Source organism: Mesocricetus auratus, unplaced genomic scaffold, assembly GCF_017639785.1.
Source record: "Mesocricetus auratus isolate SY011 unplaced genomic scaffold, BCM_Maur_2.0 Super-Scaffold_6730, whole genome shotgun sequence".
Taxonomy (NCBI): domain Eukaryota; kingdom Metazoa; phylum Chordata; class Mammalia; order Rodentia; family Cricetidae; genus Mesocricetus; species Mesocricetus auratus.
In genome coordinates this window covers 69,817,653-69,841,354 of record NW_024429184.1, presented here as the reverse complement: position 1 = coordinate 69,841,354, position 23,702 = coordinate 69,817,653, and the positions used below count along the sequence as shown (strand labels likewise).

The window sequence follows — 23,702 nt, the reverse complement described above, 5'->3', positions numbered from 1 at the left end:
GCATACACAGGTGCACGCACGCATGCACTCACGCACGCGCATACACAAAAATGAAACATCCTGATGGTCTACGCCCCCAGAGAACCCTCACATGCATCGATAGCTACATGGCTGTACTTTAGGTGGTCTTAGCAGACCTACCTGAGGAAAGGTCACCCAGGTTTGCTGACAGTGTGGCCTTTCTCATTCACAGAAGTGTCCTTATTAGGAGCTAGCTCCACCCCTTAGTCCTATAAAAACTCCTTTAGTAACAGTGATACCTTCTCTACACTGTATGCTGCAGCATGAAGACTAACAACATAGGCCAGTGTGTCCTTGATAACTCCTTGTAACTTCCACCAAATTAAGACTTTATACGTTTGTTATCAAATATGAGGCATTTGATTAAGCATTTCTTGAATACTCTTAAAAATTTATTTTCTGTGCAATAGTGTAGAGACCACCCCGAATGCCCATTCCTGATAATGAACTTGATGTCTATAACCATCCTGGAGACTTCATCCAGTGACTGATGGAAGCAGAGGCAAACACCCACAGTTAAACATTGAACTGAACCCAAGGAACCCAGCAACAGAGAGAGAGGAGCGATGAGCAAATTGGCAAAGAATGGGCTGGCAAAAACAGCAGAGGCAGCTGATCCGAACAGGGGATAGCTCTTGGACCCCAGACTGACAGCTGGGAGGCCAGCATGGGACTGATCCAGACCCCCTGAATGTGAGAGTCAGTGAGGAGGCCTGGGCATTCTATGGAGCCCTGGGCAGTAGATCAGTGTTTATCCCTGGAATACAAACAGACGTCATGTTTCCATAACACAACGAGGGATGCTCTCTCAGCCTGGACTCTTAGGGGAGTGCCTGGACCCTACTCTGAATGAAATGACAGACTCTAGATATCCCCTATGTGGAAAGAATTGGCAATAGGGTGGGAGGATGGGGGAATGGTGGGGGGCTGTGGGAGGAGGGGAGGGAGAGGGAACTAGGATTGACATGTAAATCAAACTATTTAAAATTAAAATAACAAAAAATAAATTAAAAAAATAAATAAAGAGACACATTGGAAAAAAATTATTTTCTGTAACAGTAGGCAAAAAATTTCCAGTGATACACAGTAAACATGCTTATAAATTTGTACACTATGACTTCAGTTTCTTCCTTCCTTTCTTAAAAAGATGTGTTATTTTGTGTGTATAGTTATTTTGCCTGCACATATGTCTATGTAGCACATATGTGCAGTGCCTGCAGAGGCCAGAAGAGGACATCAGATCCTCTAGAACTGGAGCTACAAATGGTTTTTAGCTGCTGTGTGTGCAACAAAACCCCAGTGCTCTTAACCCTTGTGCCATCTCTCCATTTCTTCCACTTCTAATATAATACGATCTCTAAGCTTTTGCTATTAGGGCTAAAGCTTTTGCTATTAGGTGAAAGATCCCTTGGGTACTTTTGCAATAATTATTAATAAACTTTTAAATACTCAGTATTATCATATTTAAAGATGCTAATAGAACCATAAAAATCCATACTATTTAAAATCACTGTATAAATGTCCAATAATACATGAAAAACTTTACTTACCCGTTCTATCTTATATGGTGCCACAATATTGTGTTCTTTAATGAAATAGACCTGAGAATGGCAAAGCAACACTGAAATAACCAAGTTTTCACTGGGAAGAATTCCTATAAAGATACTATGAATTCAGTGTTTACATTGTTACACAAGCTCTATTTGGAAGTCTTTCTGGATTGTTCTCCTTTATGCACTGTAACTACTAAGTCATCAGCACATTGCCAGGCTTGTCTTTAGCATATACCCAAATAATGGGGAGCTCTCCCAGCCTGATGCAGAGCACCAGGGTTCAGAACGCCCTCATGGTCTCCTGGCTTCACTCTTGACCTTCACCAGAAGGTTTCAAATGCATACAAATTAGGTCAGACTCCTCCTCTTCTAGCTCCCAGGCGGTTTTCCCATTTGTTCTTTCCTCTGCAGCCTTACCATGGTTCAGAGGCGCCAGTGGCCTGCTCCTGCGTCAGCCAGACTTCCTCCCAGGGTGTTCCACTCTGCCCCTTCTACCCTCACTGTGCTCCTACATCTCAAGATCACTGCCGGCTAGCCTTGCTGGCACCTCGCCTTGCTGGCACCGCCCAGTGGCTCTCTTTCTTAACCACTCTGTCTCACTGAGCACAGAAACACTCCCTGGTATGCCCAGGACACTTCTGTCCTGCTTTTCATTTTCTTCATAATATTTATCACTAACTGACACTGGAGGAGAGCTTTTTCCCCCTCACCATCCATCTCCCCTAAGGAACAGATAGCTTTAAACTAATATTTATACATAGACACACATCACATATACAAAAATGTTATTCCGACAGCAATAACAACAACAAAATCTGAAAGCAAAACTCTGTACCAAAACCTATTTCTGAGACTTGGTGAAAGTCTTGCCCTATGAAGCTTAAAATAATCCTTTGAATTGGTTTGATCTGAGATTTCTTCCTAAAATTATGAAAAGAGGAAGGATGCCGGGCTGTGTTTCTAAAACGAAGTTATCAAACCTTTACGTAAACTAGTAGTTCTCTAAAAAAGTGGTTCTTTTATAAAAAGAAAAAAGTGCTCTTTCCTTCCAAGATACGGATGCCCTGCAATCAGCTCATGATGGAATAAGAAACACACTTGTGAGCACATGGGGCTGGGGATAGTAACAGGGCTCCCCCACAAAGCACCGATGGGCTGTATCTGTTTGCATCTGGGGCATTCAATATGAAGTTGAAGATAGCTCATCTCTTCTTTAAAATTAGAATTACAGAAGGTACTAACAGAAAGTTGCTTAATTCAAAATCTCCCAGATTTCATAGGATAAATGTCAGCGCATGTTAAGCTGTGTCCTATGAACAAAGGGTTCGGTGACTGAGGCAGCAGTGGCTGCCCTTGCCTCCTCCCACTGTATACCCCCACAGCCAGATGCTCCAGGCACTGTGCAAATCTCTGCACCCAAGAGCTCCAGTGTGTCACAAGAGAACGTTTCTCTTCTCTGGACCAAGAGCTCCAGTGTGTCACTCCTCAGAGAACGTTTCTCTTCTCTGGACCAAGAGCTCCAGTGTGTCACTCGATCAGAGAATTTCTCTTCTCTGGACCAAGAGCTCCAGTGTGTCACAAGAGAACGCTTTCTCTGACCAAGAGCTCAAGTGTGTCACAAGAGAACGTTTCTCTTCTCTGGACCAAGAGCTCCAGTGTGTCACTCGATCAGAGAATTTCTCTTCTCTGGACCAAGAGCTCCAGTGTGTCACAAGAGAACGTTTCTCTTCTCTGGACCAAGAGCTCCAGTGTGTCACTCGATCAGAGAGTTTCTCTTCTCTGGACCAAGAGCTCCAGTGTATCACTCGATCAGAGAATTTCTCTTCTCTGGACCAAGAGCTCAAGTGTGTCACAAGAGAACGTTTCTCTTCTCTGGACCAAGAGCTCCAGTGTGTCACTCGATCAGAGAATTTCTCTTCTCTGGACCAAGAGCTCCAGTGTGTCACTCGATCAGAGAATGTTTCTCTGGACCAAGAGCTCCAGTGTGTCACTCGATCAGAGAATGTTTCTCTGGACCAAGAGCTCCAGTGTGTCACTCGATCAGAGAATGTTTCTCTGGACCAAGAGCTCCAGTGTGTCACTCGATCAGAGAATTTCTCTTCTCTGGACCAAGAGCTCCAGTGTGTCACTCGATCAGAGAATGTTTCTCTGGACCAAGAGCTCCAGTGTGTCACTCGATCAGAGAATGTTTCTCTGGACCAAGAGCTCCAGTGTGTCACTCGATCAGAGAATGTTTCTCTGGACCAAGAGCTCCAGTGTGTCACTCGATCAGAGAACGTTTCTCTTCTCTGGACCAAGAGCTCCAGTGTGTCACTCGATCAGAGAATTTCTCTTCTCTGGACCAAGAGCTCCAGTGTGTCACTCGATCAGAGAATGTTTCTCTGGACCAAGAGCTCCAGTGTGTCACTCGATCAGAGAATGTTTCTCTGGACCTTGCCAGTGCACAGAACTAGAGTGCTGCAGGAGTCCAGGCAACCCAGATGATATTCTACGGCTGATAAAGAATGTGAGATCAAAAACCAAAGGAAGAAAGAAAGACCTCTGCTCTCTCTTTATTTAATTTCTTAAATCTGCAAACTAATCAATGATCTGCCAGCAGAAAAACTACATTTTAATTGTCATATGATGCCAACATTGAATTGAGTGCAATGGCGGCTGCATAAGTGAATACAGTTAAGTATCTGGAATGAACAAAAGACAATAGCTCAGGTCACCCCTGACAGGACAGACTATCCTTCTGGAGCACTGCTGGGCTGTCATGCATAAGTCCGAGGTCACTAACTGGGCTAGGGCTGGCTCCCCAGCTTTAGCAGTGGGAGGTCACAGAATAAACTGCTGCACTTTCATTCCTGAGGACAAACTGCAGTTCTTATACCTAGTAAACAGGGAGGGTCCAGTGGGAGAATCTTACCCTTTAACAAGTTTCTCAACGACTAAATTCTCAAGGCATTTAAACGGCTACATCCAAGTGTTATCAGTCAATCTCTATATAAGTAAATGATTTCATCATGCAAAAAAAATTATACACACTCATGCACAGAAATGTTAACAAGTTTGGAAAAATACATACTAGCATTTTTAGAAAATATTTTTACTAGAAGCTTCTCACCTGTCTGAAAATGAGGGAAATACCTGAAGATTTTGCCCTAGAATACAGAAAAAACGTCATCAGGATATGTAAACTTTTGTTGAAGTAAAATTAAAAGTGAAATGACATACTTTGCAGAGTGTCTATGGGCTCCATTTTCTCCATGTTTTCCTATTTTTAAACAGTCTCTCAAAGGAATCTGTATAAAATTAGAGAGGATATTACAAAAATAATCAAAGATAAAAGTACACATATACACACAGTTACGCATGTTTCTGCTCACATTTAAGACACCTTTACCTTAATGATGGGCTGGGATATTGCATCTGGTTCAAAAATCACTGATTTTGAACATATTTTTAAGGAGCCTCTGATTTTCCTAGGAGCCAAAGGAGAAGAGATTATTTGCTGAACACTGGGAAAATCACAAAAAGTTATTTATTTTAACTAAATGGTGGATTGGTAAGGTGTTAGCTATTAAAAGCTTGGCAACTACAGAAATGGTATAGCACGATGGAAAATGACCATGTCCCTTCAGCTCCACTCTCTGGAGGCTGAAGAAATCCACTCAGGCTGAAGTCGTGGCTTTGTTTGTTGGGTGCAGCCCCATAACCTCATTAATTGTCATTATCATCATCATCATCATCATCATCATCATCATCAATATCATCATCCTTGAGTCTTCACAACTGTTCCCCAGAGAAACCCGGGCTCAGAAACTGACACATGCTACATCTGCAATGCTTTCAGCAGATTCCATGGGCTTCTCATCTTCAGCATCTGGAAGGACTACTCAGAAAACAATAGACTGGTACAATCAATTACATAAAAGAGTTTCTTTGCTTTTTTGAACCATGGAAAAATTAAGTTTGAATTTTACACACAAAATACCATAAACAATGATCTTCAAGTATTCAGGGAAAAATCTACTTCATGGCAATAAGCAATTTTAAAGATTATGTGATATGACATCATATGATCAGATACGGGGCTGAACACTTAGTTTCCTAGGACATTCATATGGCTTTACTAAGTTTTGAGAAAAAATTGTGCTCAAGTGTCTTAGGGGTCACTGTTAATTTAGGCCAATATGCCTCACCTTTACTTTCATCAGTTGATTTTTATAAGTGCTTAAACCAGGGTAGCATCTTACTATGATGTCAGACACATTTAAGGGAATACTTACTGTCACTATGAAAAATTAAGATGATTTCCAAATAGCACAAGCATGTACAAGTATAATTTTTATGATCTCCCATTTTCATGAGTATGTGCATGTGTGCTCATGTCTGTGTGTGTGTGCAGCAGACACATGTGTGGGGAACGTACATCCACACATGTGCACGTGCACACGGAGGGCCACGGGTGATGCTGGAGTCATCCTCCATCGCTGTTGCACCTTATCCTTTGTGGCAGGGTCTCCCAGCCACACCCAGTGCACATGGAAAGGGCCAGTTTCACTAGCTGGATTGCTCTGGGGAAGCCCGCCTTCTGTCTTCCAAGGCTGGTATTGTAGGCAGACTGCCATTCCCAGCCTGGATTTTATGCTTTAGGGGTCCGAACTCTAGTCCTCATGAGCACACGATGAGAGCTTTAACCACTGAGTCATTGTCCCAGCCCTTGGTTGGTATCTGGGTGAATCCTCTCACTCTGTCTATCCAGTGTTCTTGGGCTACCCTACTCTAACTGAGGTGACTGCAGCTGGCCATGTATATCCCAGGTTGTTCCCATAAAGTCAACCTACTCAGACTTTTTCTTTAATTTTAGAAAGTTACAAAAACAAAACTAGGATTTGCAACGCATCCAGCATTGTGCTGAGTGGATGGGGACAGAGCGCTATGTAGACGCCCTCTTCAGTACTGGACATGATCACAGATGTGTTAAGTAAACAGGATGGTGCTTGAAGCGAGCATACTAATACTACACCACTTTGTGTAAGGGACCTGAGCCATTCAAGATCTTTGGTATCTGAGAACCTAAAGAGAAAAAAATCTGAGTCTGTATCTCTATGTAACTTAGAACTCTAAAGTGTCAAAAACAACAACTAAAAGCCCACACTGAGAAATACAGTTACAAAGTCCGAGTATGGACTCTCAACCCCACAGTAAACTCTCTCCTCTCCTGTGGAAGTGTTTCCTGGAGCTTTCTGGTCATCGCCACTACTCAATATATGCACTAAATGGAACAGCAGGCCCAGCAGAAGGTCATAATTCAGATTACAATCTTCCTCAAAGAGTTTTGAAAATTTACATGGTTTTCATGTTGTTAAGTGTCCTGCCTGCATGTAAACTCATTTACTTTTAATATCCAAACTTATTAATAGTTAAATTTTTAGTAGTATGAAATTTCTAAGTATAAGCACATAGGATGGAAAATGGCCACATACCCATCACCTAACTTTAGCACTGGTACTCTCTGCTTCTTGTATAAACCCCTCCCCAGCCCAGCTGGTCCACACACAGAGCCCTGAAGAAGTACTCTTTCAGTAATGGCTCTATCACTGTCAGGCTTAAAAATGAATAATTCCTTAAGGTCTTCAAGCATACTGTGTTCAAAAATTTTCCATTGCATACATGCATTTTCATAGTCTGTTTACTAAAATTACTTTACCACACAATGACTTTTTGTTGTCTCAGGGATTCTAGGCAAGAGACTCCCACTGAAACAGCAGCCCCACCTCCCAGCCCATAAATGATGCTTACCTGTGTGATACTCCTCTACCATGCCTTTCCTTTACATCATCCATGAGATTAGATCAGATCCTGTTGCATCCTCTGACAGTACCTCAGGGGAGGGACATGTAGTGCCCTCACACCAGCACATACGAGGGACATGCCCATTACAAAACTTCCCAGTAACCTCTCAATAATGGATTTAGCAGCCCTTGAAGACTGAGATATACTATATAATTATGGTAAATAGTCTCTATGAAGAGCCAGACAGAAGTATCTTTATAGACCATGCAGTCTCTGTCACAACTATCATAGGGTGATCAAAAGTGGGCCACAGGGAAACAAGTGGCAGTGACTGCTCCAAAGCGAGTGTCATATACCAGTAAAAGCAGGTGACACTCAGATTGGGCCCAAAGGCTGTGTGCAGTTTGCTGACCCCTCGTATAGATCCATTGCTTCACTGGGGATTTAAATTCTATCACTCCACTGTATTTACTAGCTAGAATTTTCCAACCAAGAACAATTTCACACTAAACAGCAATTCAGTAACACTGAAGTACAATTTATACAAGGAAAACAAAATCCAAAGACAAAGCATGCTTTGATCTGTAGCTTTCAAAAAATCGAACCAAGCAACTGGATCTGTTTTTAAAGGAGTAATTCGTAGTTATGGAGAAAGCAGATTTTGCTCTGGGCCATGCTGCATTATTTATGACTTAATTTTGAAGACGCTGACACATTTCACTGGCCCATGCTTTTCAATTGTTATTTCATCATCATCCCAGTGACTGAGATCAGGGTGCACTGTGTGACAAGAGGGATACAGGAGCAAAGCGATGACCAGAGTCCTGCTTGGCAACCTTGGAGGAGCCACAACCACCGTATAAGCTATGCCACCATCTTGTTACCTAACTAAAAAGTGGGAAGAGGGACACCCACGTAGCCCTGTGTTTATTTTGAAGACATCAGACCTCACCGAGTCTATGAGTGCCCAGCTGAGTGAGCTCACTCACCTTTCCTCATGACTGCTTTGGCTCTGGATGTGAAACGCTGTGTGTTGCTCAAAGTAATACTCCTCCAAGTTGAGCAGCAGTAAGGAAAACCTAAATGTGGGAGAGGAAGACAGCTTCACGGTGCTGGTTTACAGGAAGCATACAGGGCTATGCACATAAACGGCCTACTCCCCACATCCCCAGACAGTACTCTGTGGAGCCCACACTCCTCTCTCCCAGGCCCAAATGGAGTCTTTCCCAGGGCAGATGCAATGTCCTTACACACACAAGTCCCAAACTGCGTGAAATAGTGTTTACGACAACCTTGTTCTCCTCCCCATGGAATTTTCATGCCAGTGTTCCCTGATGGTGCCTGTCAGGCTTCCCTGCCCCTACCCTGCCGTAACCCTGAGATCATGTCCCATACTGACTTCAGTTCTTGTGACTCCCATGAGGCAACGAGCTCTGGGAGACGGGTGTGAAGATGGCTACAACCAGCCTGATGTTTTAGCCCATGCATGTTTAATAAGCAAAAAGACTGAGTTGTACAGTTTCTTCAGTTTTAGGTGCTTTGAATGTTAAAAGTATGACAGCAGAAATGTACAGTGGTGAGGTGACTTGGGTAAAGGTGATTGCTGCTCAAACCTGGTGACTTGAGTGATCACTGGAACCCCCTTGGAAGAAATGACTCCTGAGACTTATCCACAGACTTCCACACGTGCACCATGGTGAGGGCACGTGCATAAATAAAAAATAAAGTAATAATTTAGTTGAACTGCCACAGAAATAATGATTAGGCCAAAAAGTGAAAAGCAACATGTTGCTAGCTGCAGAGTATGGGCAGGGAGTACAGACAGCATCTAGAGTCATGGAGAAAGCTTGCAGACAGTGTCAGACTGCAGGCCCATCTAGACGCCCTGCCGTCCTTCAGGAAGGCATCTAGATTAAATGTGGATTATACAGAATATTGCTTATTTTGCTTCCTCCTGAAACAAAACTAAAATATGAATGAAACATTTTTAAATGACAAAACCCAAAGGCGACAGCAAACTAGGGAGATATCAAAGCAAGAAAGAGATGGGAGCCAGTCTGTGGGAGGCAGAGAACAGATGGAAATTAGCTGCACACAGAAATCAGAGTGCAGATGCTTCCAGAGACGGCACCACGCATCCGAAAACCAGTGCAAGCACAGGACTTTACCCAGTGCCAAGCATCAGAAAGTCACTCCTAGATGAGTATCTTCTAACGTGAAAGAACAAGACCCAAACACGCACAGGACACAGACAGAGCAAACAGACACAACACAGGGTCCGAAGGAAGATCAAAGACTAATTATCACCCTTACAAAGAGAAAACAAGACAGTTTAACACCCAAACAAGCAGGAAGAACATACAAGAAGGACTGGACAACACAAGGAACCAAAGAAAAGGTCAAAACACTCTAATCAGCAAAATACTCTAATTGAGTAACGTGAGAGATTGTTCATTCAAACAACAAGCTGACCCAAAAGACTGACTCGTGAGAGTAAAATTAATTATAAAAGAACTAGTTTTACCAATTATCTAAGTTTTATTGACCTGTACTCCGTTTTAAAAATTTCTAAACAAAAAATAGTCCTAAATTAGGTTTAGTGTCCAGTATATTAAAAATAAATTAGTTAGTCATAAGCCGAAGTGCGGAGTACAATCAGAAATGCTTTGCAGCCACCTGAGTTCCAGTCCAGTCACTAGCCTCAGGAGGATGGGGCATTCCTTTGATGTGTCAGGTGATGTCCTGGGAGGCACCAGTCAGGAACTTACTCACTAATTACTCCCCTAAATTTTGGCAGCACCCCAATGGGCTGATGTGCAGCCCTTCCTTCTGTACCCTGCTATCCCCTCTCTCCCCACAGGAAGGGGAAAACAGAGAAATGTTATTCAACAAGACACATGCAGGATTTTACTGCTAGGAAACACAGGTCACCTTCTAAAACAACTGTTCTTCTATGTGGTAATTAAGACAGATGTCCACCCACTTTCTAGCACTAAATCTATCATAAATTAATAGCAGTTTCCTTTGTTTAGCAATATTACATCGTAAGACATGCAAACCTACATTGAAGGAACCTAAACAAATCACACTGCTTAACATTTATGGTTTAAGGAGCTATTTGTTTTGTTTCCACTGAAGCATTTACTGGTATCTGCATTAAATATTTTCTATGTGAAAATTATTTCAATTAACTTTCAGCAATAATTTCCAAACAATATGCTATGGAGTAAAAAAAAAAACAACAAATGCTTTAAAACTTTAAAGGTGGGGCTGGAGAGGTGGTTCAGTGGTTAAGAGCACTGGCTGCTCTTCCAGAGAACCTGGGTTCAATTCCCAACACCCATATGACGGCTCACAACAGTCTGTAATTGCAATCTCAGGGTATTGATAACCTCACATATACATGAATGCAAAACACCAGTGCACATAAAAACAAACAAATTATTTTAAAAACCTCTTTTGCAGTTTCAAGATTTTGTGCTCTCACCATTAATTACATCTTTAGGAGACTTGTATCCGTGGTTTGCACAGTCTTAGTTTAACCCACTTTAATAGTGTGGGTCATTTTGTAGATACATTTAGTCATTTAGCAAGTCATATATGTTAAACACATGCATTCTGTCCTGGAGTCACCTGAAATTTAAAGCATATTGATTGTTCCACTCCCGGCAGCCAGAAGGATAACCCTGCAGGCACAGCGAAAGCAACTCTGCAGTTATCCCCAACCGTGTTGATAGTGGGTACACACTGTGCCCTAGTCAGGCCCGTATCTAGGTTACACATGTAAATCTCGCACAAGCTCAATGGAAAAAGTGCTTTGACCTGAGCGGCACCGCCCCAGCCACAGAAAAGCCATGGTGCAGGATTTGTCTCCCATACCCTGAATACCCACACTACCCTCAGATTAAGCCAAACTGGTGTGATCCTACCAGGGAGCTGGTTGAACAAAGAGGTCATTTAAAATTCAAAAAACAAAACAAACAGGAAAGAAAAAACTTCTTGGAATCTGAAATAAGGAAGAGATTAAGAAAACAGGTAGACACACACAAAGCAAGATTACAGTCTTGTGACACCACTGCTGCAAATACCACCTCACACCTCCCCACCCCGTATACACACACACACACACACACAGTCTAAAGAGAGTTGTAGGTACAGAAAAAGAAACAGCGAAACCTGTGCTTATCCATCATAATAGTCATACCCACCACCATTCCTATAACAGAGGCAGGCACGCAAGGGGCAGGCTTAACAAATTTATTTAAATGTTTGCTTGACAGGAGAGCATTCCAAAGACCCGGGGAAAATTGCCTCCCTTTTGTGCTTATGAAGTAGACAGCTGTGTGGAAATGTGAATGAAGAAGGTGCTAGATGGAGTCACCCAACAGCAGTTCTGCCGAGGGCTCCTGGCCCCAGTGTGGTCAGGACCCCTCACAGTGAAGAGCTGCCTGCAAGAGAGGAACAGAACGCGACCTCCCCCGTTTCCGGGGCTGGTTAAGGGAGAGGACGCTATGAGACAGCTCTGGATTCATGGCTCACATCAGACAAGGAGGGGGCAGGAGGCCAGGGACCTGACTTCTGAGACATTTGCAGCTCTTTAGTTCAAAGCATTCCGCACGCCAAGGCCACACAGTTACTTACGTTGGATTCCATCTGACTATACAGAGAGAACATCAATCTTCCCATCTTAGTTTTGTTCACACACAAAAACATTAAAAACAACCAACAACCAAACAGAAACACTTTATCCTCTGCCTAAGTGATGGTGACTAAACTATACTTCATTGCTGATCTTCCAATCAGAACTCTCCCACAGAGGTTAGAGGACCAGGACAGGGCTTTACTGGCAAGTCATGCTGGAGACTGGTAACAGTTTCCTCCTTCCACAGTCTATGAACCGTCCAGCACTAGCATCAGCTAGTACATTTGTGCTCCTTCAGCAACTCTCAGGGTTGTCACCAGACAACTACAATCCTACTTGCAAGCTCTCCCTGCATTTTTACGTCAGCAGACACCTATGTCCCCTGCATCTTCACACATCTTATAAAAGAAATTATCTTTTAGAAGAAGGTCATTGTCATGAGAAGAGTACAAAAGAGTCACTTTTTCTGCCTCAAGTTCACATGGCCCCACCCAATAGCTACATATGTGTCAAACACAAGTTCAGAAAATTTTGTTGTTTCCTTAACCTGCAGCATTTCTCAAAGCTTCCATTCAGAGGGTGCTCCAACTTTCTTGAAGGCAGTTAAACTTCTAGACTAAGACCTGGAAGCCGGGCATTGGTGGCACACGCCTTTAATCCCAGCACTCGGGAGGCAGAGGCAGGCGGATCTCTGTGAGTTCGAGACCAGCCTGGTCTACCGAGCGAGTTCCAGGACAGCCTCCAAAAGCCACAGAGAAACCCTGTCTTGAAAAACCAAAAAAAAAAAAAAAAAAAAAAAAAAAAAGACCTGGAAAACAGTGTGGAGGGACGCTGTCATACAGCCACTGTGTTTGCTCGCCTTGCCATCTGCAACTGCTCAGGGAAAGGTAGTCTGGACTCGAAGTTCTACATTATATTTTTGATGATTAGCATATTTACTTCTTGAGTGAAAATGTTTTTCAGAACTTGCCAGTAGTAATGGCTATATTTTTAACTTAAACTTTCAATACTGCTCTCTTTAAAAACCTAGGTTTTAGGTAAGGGCTCAGTCCCTTGATTCAAATGGGTAACCTTGCTTCACTGCCACTTGGTTCATTAACATCTCTTAAATGTTCAGCATCAGGTAAACGTCCCATGCTCTCTGCATTAGGATAAATTACATTTTTAAAAAGGGAAGTGGGGAGCTGTAATTAGCTCAACTAAGCTTCTCAGCATTTGTCACTATTGCCACTTCCTGTTTTCTGATCTTCCCCAGGTACACTTCTGTCACTTTTTCCCCTGTCCACTGACAGGGCCTGCAATGAATGAATGCATGTTCGTTATCTCTGTTCCTCTTTCCAAAAGGTCTTCACGGTGTGGGCCCCACCTACTCTGGTCCTGAATTCCCCAACCCGTAGGAATTTTGCATCTGCTTGGTATTTGGAACTCACTGCCCCTCCTAGCAGGTTGTCACTGCTGCATAAATCTGCAGCTTTCAGCAGTGGATTCTAATCTCAAATCCGTGCTCCTAAACTTCAGCGACACCAAAACACATTAACCCTTGCCCTCGTCTGCTTTCTGTGGCTGTGATAAACACCATGACCAAAACCAACTTAGGGGGAAGTCTTTCTGCTTACAGGTTACAGTGCATCATCTAGAGCAGTAGTTCTCAACATGGGGGCTGAACAACCCTGTCCCATGGGTCGCCTAAGACCATCAGAAGACATATTTATATCACAGTTCATAACTGTAGCAAAAGCACACTTATGAAGTAGCAACAAGAGTACCTTTATGGTCGGAAGTCACAACATGAAGAACTACGTTAAAAGGCTTCAGAATTAGGAAGACTGAGAACAGCGGCTCTAGAGGAACCAGGATAGAAACTCAAGGTAGAAACCTGGAGGCAGAAAGTGAAGAAACCTCTGTGAAGAACACTGCTTGCCTCCAGGTTCAGGTAAATCTACCTTTCTTGTACAACCTAGAACCACCTGCTCAGGATAGTGCGTCCCACAGTGGGTGGGCCCTCCTCCATGAATTAGCAATCAAGAAAATGCTCCCACAGACAGCTTCCAGGCCAATCTGATGGAGGCAATTCCTCACTTGCAGTCCTCTCTTCCCACATATCTAGTCAGGGCCAAGTTATCCAGATTCTACAAATTTGCACAGAAATATCTGAGTGACTAAACAGTACTTCTAGTTCCTTTACCCGTTGACTCATGTAAATTACTGGTCCCTCTTCCTGTGCAGAAGCTGTGGTTCCCAGCAAAGCCAATGTCACTATTTCAGCTGACTTTTGTAGTCCTTCCCCTCCACAGCATGTTTAGCACTCCATTACTTAGCCCAACTCTAAGAAATTACACTCTCTTCTCAATGGGTGAGATAATTACTTCCTGACCCAGCTCAGCTAGCGAAACCCTTTCCGTTGACACTACCCATAAATTAGCCTGGTACTTCTAACTTCAAGTCTCCACAGTCTATGATGACAAAGGTAGAAACATGACTGACGCCCTTAAACATCCTTCAGCTTCCTCACGCATCACGACTCATAGCCCAGTGGACTGGGTGACGAAGTCCAGTGGTGAAGTGCTTACCCTGCACATTCAGGGCCTTGATGCAATCTGCAGTACACCACACACAAAGCCCCAGGAGTCACAGGACCCGACAGAGGCAACGCTGGAGAGAAGAAGCAAACAGAGAGGAAGCCCTGACGCCTAACTGACATATTGCTTTCTCTGACTTTTGTGTGCACGCGATCATCTAGGAAGGAGATCCTGATGTGGACCTGGGCCGGAGTCCATGACTCTGGCTAGCAAGCTCCAGGCATGCTCATGCTGCTGGTCTGTGGGCTGCAGCGGGACTAAGATTCCAGTATCATATAAAGCAGGCTTGCATCACACCAGAATCATTTTAAAACGTGAGACCAACAATGAATGCTGCCTGCCTTGTGTTGTTGAAAACAAAATCAATAAGTCACAAAGACTGAACTTGGGTGCAAGAACTCAGTGCTAACGCTAGTTTGCACTCAGTCATGGTGTGTTAGTTTTGTCTTGTGACTCTCAGTTCCACAGATTCTAGTCTATCCTGGCAGGAAGGCAGCAGCAGCAGCAGCTAACATCAATATCCCAGGACACAGAGAGAGCTGCTTGTGCTAAGGAGCTCCTTCCTGTTCCTCTCTCATCGCATAATGGCAATTACATTCTGGATGTGTCTTGCCCTCCACTAATTTTCTCTGGAAATGTCTTCAGACACACTTACAGGTATGTCCACAGGTGCTTCCCCAATGCAACCAAGGTGACAAAATTATCCACCACACATGACCAAGCTATGCGGCCCTGTCAAATCATTTACTTAGTTACTTAAGTTCAACTATAAGATGTGTGGAGGTATTGAATAGGTAACCTTATTCAGAAAACAGACCAAAAAAATCCGAGTTTAAAGAAATCAACAGGGCTGGATAGGTGGCGGCACCCACCACAGAGAAGAGGCCCGCAGGCTTCCAGAGAAGACATTCTATTATAAACAACAGTTCAACAGCAGCAGTACTGGTTTGTTCAGATGAGAAGGTGGTGTCCTGGGAAGCTGCCCAGAAGCTGGCTATGGGTTTGTGTTTAAGGCTGTCAAGCCTGGCTGTCCACAGGCTTAGACCCAGCTCCCAAATGACTGGGAATGTGCTCATGTTTCCTAACTGCACAGGGATGCCACAAACCCTACCAGATCTGATGGATTTACGTAGTTCCCAGTCAAGCCAGTTGGGGTAAGGACAGCCCAAAGCCACAAATGCTGGTCTGTGAAGGGCTAACCAGTAGAACCTACCATGTCTTGACACCTGGTCATTCTGCAGGATTCATGTTTCCCCCTATCTCAAGACACAAAGCTGAGTAGCTCAGTGATGTCCAGGACAGCAGGACATACCTACGACCAACCATTTCTCTGCTAGTGGTATCATGATTTACTCCAGCAAGTCCTGGCATATTCTCTGGTCATCTGCCTTTGCTTAGAATCTTCAAAACGCTAAGGGAATGATACATCTTGCAAGACTATTCTCAAAGCAAGGGTAAAAGAAGGATATATTTACCTATGCAAAACCAAAGGCAGTTTACTATCATCAGACACCACTTGGAGGAACTTTACAGGATATTATTAAGAAAACTTCCATAAGGAAAACGTGACATGCAAGAGGGAAAACCCATCAAAGACTGTAGCAAGCATGCACATAAAACCACACAAGTATTAATCAAGCAATCATAATGCTAAAGTGTAGATCTAACTGGACAACAGTGGACTATAATTTAGTATGGGACAACAGGAGTAATTAATCCAGGGCCTGCACATTGGTAGAGAGGAAGGTAAAGAGAAGGACTAGCCTCAGACACTAAAACAAAGATGAAATTGGAGCACAGAACCCCACACTCTGCACGAACGTTAAGGGCTAGGGTAGGAGATGAAGTCAAAGAATGAAATAAGACAGCATAAATAAATCTGTAATAATACTAACTGAAATTTTTCTTAAGACTAAGATTCAAAATGAACTACTAAAAAACTTCAACAAGAAGGGGCCAGCAAATGGCTCAGTGTTTGCTGCTGAGCCTGACACCCCAAGTTTGCTCTCTTGGACCCACATGGTAGAAGCAGAGAACTGACTCCTGTAACTGACCGTAACTGACCTCCACTTACACGTGTCCACACGCATATATACACATGCAAAAAATAAATCAACAAAATGCATTTTTTAGTTTAAAAGTTAGATAATATACTATTCATACATAAAACACAAGGTTACAGAAGAAATAAAAGAAGGGAAAATTTTGTATATAGAAAACCACCTGGTACAGCTATATAAACAATCAGATAAAATTTTTAAAAATCACTAGAAACAGTGAAGTTATTATAGGTTCCTAAAAGATTCACTTCAGGAAAAAGACAACAATTCTAAGTTTCTGATAAAAATACAACCAGATAGATAACAGGACCAGAGAGAATGTTTGCCTTCCATCTGCAGGTGGCTATGTTCAGTCCCCAGCATCCCCAGTACCGAGGAAAAAAGAGTAAGTTAAAAATGGGTATGATTGCAGCACTTGGGAGGCAGAGGCAGGCGGATCTCTGTGAGTTCGAGGCCAGCCTGGTCTACAGAGTGAATTCCAGGACAGCCTCCAAAACAATACAGAGAAACCCTGTCTCGAAAAAAACAAAAACAAAAAGACAAAAAAAACAAAAAACAACAACAACAAAAAAAACAAAACACCAAAAAAAAAATGGGTATGATTGCATCACAGCACTCGGGAGGTGAGGACAAGGGGTGAATAATCCAGTCTAGCCTGTACTACATGTGACCCTATCTCAGAAAAGGAAGGAAGGAAGGAAGGAAGCATGGTGAGGTGGGGAAGACAGAGAGGGAAAGAAACTAAAACTAAGCACTGAAACCTTAAATATCTACTCTTTTTTATATCATACTTAAAGCATACAGTTGATGCAAATCATACAGCAAAAAACTCAAATTCCACTTATGAGCAGATTCTTGCTTTGGAATAAGTTAATATGAAATAATAACAGAATAAGGAGGAGATATGCTACTAAGCATTTTTGATGAAGCCAATGTAAATTCTAAGTTTGCAACATTTATTTTCTCTCTCACTGATTTATATTTGAAAAAAAAGCCAATTTTTTGAAGGTACAATTTTTGTGATCCATTACATTCCTGAGTGAGTGCTGATTCTGCCATTTATCTCCTTTTCCACTCTCTGGCACAACCTACAAAACAGGTATAAAAGACTGGAATGTTTCATGTTAGAAATGGAAGATCACACAGGAGAATAATAAATCACTTAGTATTCTTAAAAAGTATTTTTCATAAATGCAAACTCAACTAATAAACAAACATGTAACCAAGGAATTATATGTCCATGGACTCTCTAAAGTCAACTGGAAGTCTCTGGAATGTCTGTAAAACTATTCATGTAATATGTAGGCATACAACAAAACTGTACAATTATTCATGTGCCATGTAGGCATACAACAGAAAACTAAGAATCACGAACATTTTAGCCTGACATGACACCTTACAAACCACGGTTGTTCATTCTATTACATCACAGAAATAAAGCTACAGTTTCTGCTTTGAAGGCATGTGTCTCAACTATGTAAACTTCTACATAAGCAAGATAAAAATAGTTGTGAAGATAAATTTTAAATAGAACAATTTGGAAATAGAATAACAAGTGAATTGGTAGAATATCCTCCTTTCCTTACCCACTGACCACTTCTGCCATGCTCAACTATTTCAGAGAATATATGTGAATGTGTTTCTTTCGTCATTTGTCTTCATCAACATCTAATCATGATATTTAAAAATGACTAGCAAAATTGATATGGCTGCTGACATAATGGTAGGGATACAAAGCACTTAATTTGAACAAATAGAACTAATCATTTATTTGCATTCTGGTCCTGAAAATCAGTAAAGCATTCTTTTTTTTTCATAAACTTCAGCAAACAGCACCAGTGCATGGCTATTCCTACCAGAAGTCTCTGTGCAGGGCTGTGTGGTTTTAGCAAGTAGCAGTACAGGATTCCAGTTAAAGTTGAATTTTAGAGAAACAATATACTTAGCCACCGAAATAGCTCAGTTGGGAGAGCGTTAGACTGAAGAGAAACAATATACTTAATCTGCACTAAGCTTTTTAGTATAAATATGTCCCCAAATCTACATGGGACATATGCCAAGAATCATTTGAAATTAATATTTAACTGAGTGTCTCATATTGTACCTAACAATGCCAGCCGGGCTTCTTTCTCCGCTCTCTTAAATGCCATACACTATACCATCTCCTGCCATCCCTGTCTCACTAAACATGTAGAATACATGTCCACTTTGCTGCGTTCTTCCGTGTCATCAATGCAGCCGAAACTCCAGGCACAGAATCTCCCAAACAAACTCTGCTCATTCTAATTGGAGCTCAATCAGCCAGCAATCAGAGACATACATACACGCTAACTTCAGCTTCTCTTTCTCTGGGGTCACTGCTGGGCAGCTATAGAAATCTAAAAATCACCAAACTCAATATGAGAGGAGCCATAGTGCAGAGGGGGAGGCCTCTGGTTATCTCTCCAGCTAGCCTCAAGCTCCCCGGGAGAAGGAACAGTTCTCTGAGATAGCTGGAGCCAAAGGCCTATATCATCTTGCTCATTTGTCCTTAATGTTGCCAAATGACAGATAAGGCAAGAAACACGTGGGCAGAAATGTTAAATTTGGGTCTCAGTAAGGTTGGTTTTCCAAAGTTAACTTTTAAAAGTTGGTCTTTTTGAATGAATTGTGTGGTTTTCTAAAGACTCTCCTAGATTTAAGTTTAAATCTCACAGTCAGAGATGTTCCTTAATTTTAAAAAATGTGTATCTATGAACAGTACCCTAAGATTTAAGAGCCACTAGGCAGAGAAAAAGAATTAGGGGTGATCAGGAAATAGAATTCAAGAGCCCATGCTGATTATAGAGAATAGTTGATGCTAATGGCTGAGAAATGCTTGGGCTAGAACTCTTCTTACCTGGCAGTACTGTGGGCCTAACATGTAAACAAAACAGCACATGTTGGAAACAGCAGAGACCGCTTACAAACAGTGTAAGATGATCAAAACAACAGTCAGAATCTAAAGACAAAACAGAACATAACAACCCTCCCTCCCGGGTTTTCCATTCATCACTGAAGCCACAGGATTATTACAAATGACTATTAACGAAGTCTAGAACATGACAACAGTTTAAAACGTTCATGCTCATCAATGCAAAAACACAGCACCAACTCTTAACAAGTCGCTGGTGCCAGACAAAGAAATCCCATGTAAACTCAGGTGGGAAATGCAATTTCAGAACGGACCAGCCCGACATGGCAGATTAAAGAAGATGGATGTTTGGATGGAGGAAGCGGCGGGCTGAGTAACAGCTACAGGTGAAGGGAAATCTACCCAGAATGAAAAGCTGCACCTGTGTTTCCAGTTATACCCAGCTTTGCTGGCTCCCCCGAGAGACAACGCGACAGTCCGACCTCAGCTCCCACAAACCCCACGTTTGCAAAAACGGTTTAGCCGGCATTCCTACTGGAAGCACAGCTGGATTATCCGTAGGCGCGCGGGTCACAAAACCGCACTGGGAAGGACACGCGGGACGGAAGTGCGCTTCCCTGGAAGGGGACAGGATCCGAGGGAGGCCGCAGCTTTACCCAAGTCCTTCCTGGCTCGTGGGTGACCGCGACCGTGCGGTGCGGTCGCACGCGCTTCACCAACAGCTTTCCACGCAGGCCGGCCGTGGGGCGCAGGGCCCCCGGGGGGAGGGGACGGACGCGGGCTGCTCGCCCCCACGCGGGCGCGGGCTGGCCCTGCCTTTGCGTCCCGAGGTCCCCGCCAGCCGGGCCCACTCGCGGCTCCCGGACCCGGGAGGCGGCCGCGGCCTGCGGGGAGAGCGCCTGAGTACCGCCCGGCCTCCCGGCCCCCCGCCCCGCGCACCTCTCCTTGGAGTAGAGCTGCAGCTGCTGCTCGCGCTGCCTCTTCCGGGTGAACGCCATGGAGGCCCGGGGCGCGCAGGCCGCCGACTGTCCCCAGCAGTCCCGAGCGGCGCCGCCCGGCGGCCGAGAGCCCCACGCTGCGCCCCAGAGCCGGCGGCGTCCCCACCGCGCTCACCGCAGCATCTTCGCGTGGGGACTCGGACTCGGGCGACGCCGTGACTCAGGCCCGGAGGAGGGGCGCGCGCTGACCTGGGGCTGCGGGCGGCAGCGTCCTACACTGTCTGGACTAACCTCTGCAGCGCTGCTGCAGCATGGGCGACCGCACACGTGCAAGCCCGGGCTCGCCCGGGAGCCCCCCAGTTATTGGCACGGGGACTAGAAATAACAACGTTTTAGATTTTCAATCACAAATTTTAGTTATTAAAATGAGCATTAAAAAAATAACACCACTAATGAAGTATCAAACAAATTAGCCTGTGTGTGTGTGTGTGTGTGTGTGTGTGTGTGTGTGTGTGTGTGTGTGTGTGTGTGTGTCTTAGGCTATGTTTCTTACTAATATTCACAGATAGGTGCGACCACCGTGTTAGGGTATTTTCATCGGCCCCAAAAGAAGCCTTTACGTTTTAGCAATCACTACTGCTTAGCTGCCTCTCCACAAACCTTTGCCTAGAAAAACTGCTTAAGTTTCTTTCTCTATGAATTTGCCATACAATATGTGGTCTTTGTGTCTGCTGTCTTTCATTTAGCATAATGCTTTCAAGGTTCATGAGCTGTAGCATAAGTCAAGATTCCATTTCTTTTTCTCATTGAAGTGTATTCCATTGTATTCTATATTTCATTTCCATTAATATATTCAGCAGTTGCTAGGCATGTCAGTGTTTCCACCTCTTGGCTATTAAGAATAATGCAGCTATAAGCATCCATGTGCCTGTTTTTGTATGCATACACTTTCATTTCTGTTGAGTGAAGTTGAAATCAAGGAGTGGAGTTGCTAGACTAACAACTCCATCTGAACTTCGAAAAACCGTCGTACTGCTTTCAAAGTGACTGCACCATTCCACTCCTGCTAGTTGTGACTAGTTCTGACCCCCAACAATACTTAGGATCTTTTGTATTAAATCTGTCCTTCCAAGTATGGCTGGTATTTCATGGGGTCTATGGTTTCCCAATACTCTGAGAATAAGCTGCAAATTGCTTACCATTGAGGGACTCTGGGATGACTAGTCTCCAAATTGTGAGAATGTTGAAACACACCTACCTTTGTCTTAAGGGCCAGGTTCTGCAGGGCTAAATTAAAAACAAAATAAAAAACAATGTTGGTGGAAGTTGCAGTGGATCTGAGCTGTCTTTAGTAGGTGTCAGAATGTGTGTGGGGGTGGGGAGTTGGGAGTAATACATTAAGAGTTCTTTGTAGCCCAGCGTTGCACAGCACAGATCCTGTAACTGGGTGACATTAGCTAAATAGTCCCGGGGGAAAGTGTCATTGTGTGCATGTGTGCACGACATAAGATTATGAGAATTGCTGAGGTAACATTTGAGAAATTTCTATGTGAGAAATATAGTAGATGCTAAAAAATCAGAGGAGAAAATGATAGAAGCAGGTAAGGAAAAAACAGACCAGATGTAACTTTTCTCTCAATTAAATGTTGAAAAAAGGTTGGCGCTGGGTAGCTTGAGAATGACAAAATCTCTCCTTGACTAAACAACCAGCTTCCTGGAGTGTCCTTAAGTAGGCCTTGACCTTGGCCTACAAAACCTGTGAACTTCCAGATCGTATCCTCTCCACATGAAAAGACTTCAGCCCTGGCACCATTTCTAATGGTTCTCTTGGATGGCCCAAGCCCCTTTTAGTGCCTGTTCAAAGCTGCCAAGAGAATTCACTGTTTGTTCTAGCCTCCATAGGCTGGAACACTTGCTGAAAGGGCTCATGGAGTGGGGAGAGAGCTGTCAGCAAACTGTCTGCTGCATAAGTGTGGAGATCTGAGTATGTAGCCCATCATCCAAGTGAGAAATAAAACAAGCATGACTAATGAGGAAATTTCCTCCTTATGGAAGGATAATGAGTATTGGCAAATAGCTTGCAGTAACTTTTTTGGAACTATTAGTAACAACTATCCCAAAACAGAGAGAATCAAATTCATAAAGAAAACAATTTGGATTCTTCCATGTATTGTGAGACAAACACCTATTTCTGGAGTTCTTACCTTCTACATGGATGAAAACAAATCAGGTAAGGCAGGGTATAACTCAGGAAATATAAGTAAAGAAGTTCAAAGCCCTTACAACTCCGTACAAAAGGCAGAGTTATATGCCATTCTCATTGTACTTAAAGACTTTACAGAGCTTCTCAATATAGTCACGGATTCTCAGTATGCAGAGACAGTTGTCTTGCACATTGAGACAGCAGAATTTGTGCATGATGGCACTTAATTAACCTCATTGGTTGTCAGAGTGGGATAAGAATTTCCACGTAGAATGACAAAAGCTTAAAAGGGATTTTAGAAACAAAAGAACAGAGAGAAGCACGGCTTTTTGGTAGCAGCATTTTTCTCAGGTGGGCTCTGCTTTGCTAGTGACAAGCAGAGACACACGGCTCACTTAAGGGAGTCTTCCTGACTCAGAAAACAAAACAAAGCAAGACAAAACAAAACAAAAAAGCCCAGCAAGGTTCTTTCAAGAGGCTCTGCTAACAATTGAATGATGTGCATGAGCATCTGGCAGTGGCAGTGACCACATCTCTAAGCCGGCACCATGCTGCTGGGTGTCTGAGGCGGTGAGCTGGAGTCACGCTTATGCCGCCATGTTGGAAAGCCAGTGACTGTTTCCGCTTTAATTTTAGCAATGTTCTTTAGCCTATATAAGACATGTGGCCAGAAAAGCATTAAGTTTTACAGTAAAGTCAGATTCAGATGAAGAAAAATATAGGTAGACTTGGGAGAGTAAAAGAAACAAGATGTTGAAAAAATAAAAATAAAGTAGCTGGGTGTGGTGGTACACCCCTTTAATCCCAGCACTGGGGAAGAAAACGTAAAGAGAGTAGCTGGGTGTGGTGGCACACGCCTTTAATCGCAGCACTGGGAAGGAAAACATAAACAAAGAGTAGCTGGGTATAGTGGCACACACCTTTAATCCCAAGCACTCCAGCAGCAGGGGCAGGTAGATTTCCAAAGAGAAACCCTGTCTCAGAGAAAAATAAGTAAAAGTAAAAGAAATAGAGTAATATAAGCCAGGT

General features: G+C 43.3%; 1 protein-coding gene across 3 annotated transcripts in view; it reads right to left on the bottom strand.

Moving 5' to 3' along the window:
* Nsmaf (neutral sphingomyelinase activation associated factor) overlaps nt 1-20,752 on the bottom strand; it is a 61,126-nt gene extending 40,374 nt beyond the window's left edge. For 2 of the 3 annotated variants that reach the window (XM_040741473.1, XM_040741474.1), the window contains exons 1-6: nt 20,472-20,752; nt 8,348-8,437; nt 4,963-5,041; nt 4,794-4,861; nt 4,684-4,720; nt 1,572-1,622 (exon numbers count right to left, since the gene is read on the bottom strand). In XM_040741473.1, the coding sequence (XP_040597407.1) occupies nt 1,572-1,622; nt 4,684-4,720; nt 4,794-4,861; nt 4,963-5,041; nt 8,348-8,437; nt 20,472-20,530 (384 nt within the window). In that variant the 5' untranslated portion in view covers nt 20,531-20,752. The remainder of the gene's footprint in view (nt 1-1,571; nt 1,623-4,683; nt 4,721-4,793; nt 4,862-4,962; nt 5,042-8,347; nt 8,438-20,471) is intronic. The other variant, XM_040741475.1, reaches the window with a different exon arrangement.
* Nucleotides 20,753-23,702: the final 2,950 nt, after the last annotated feature.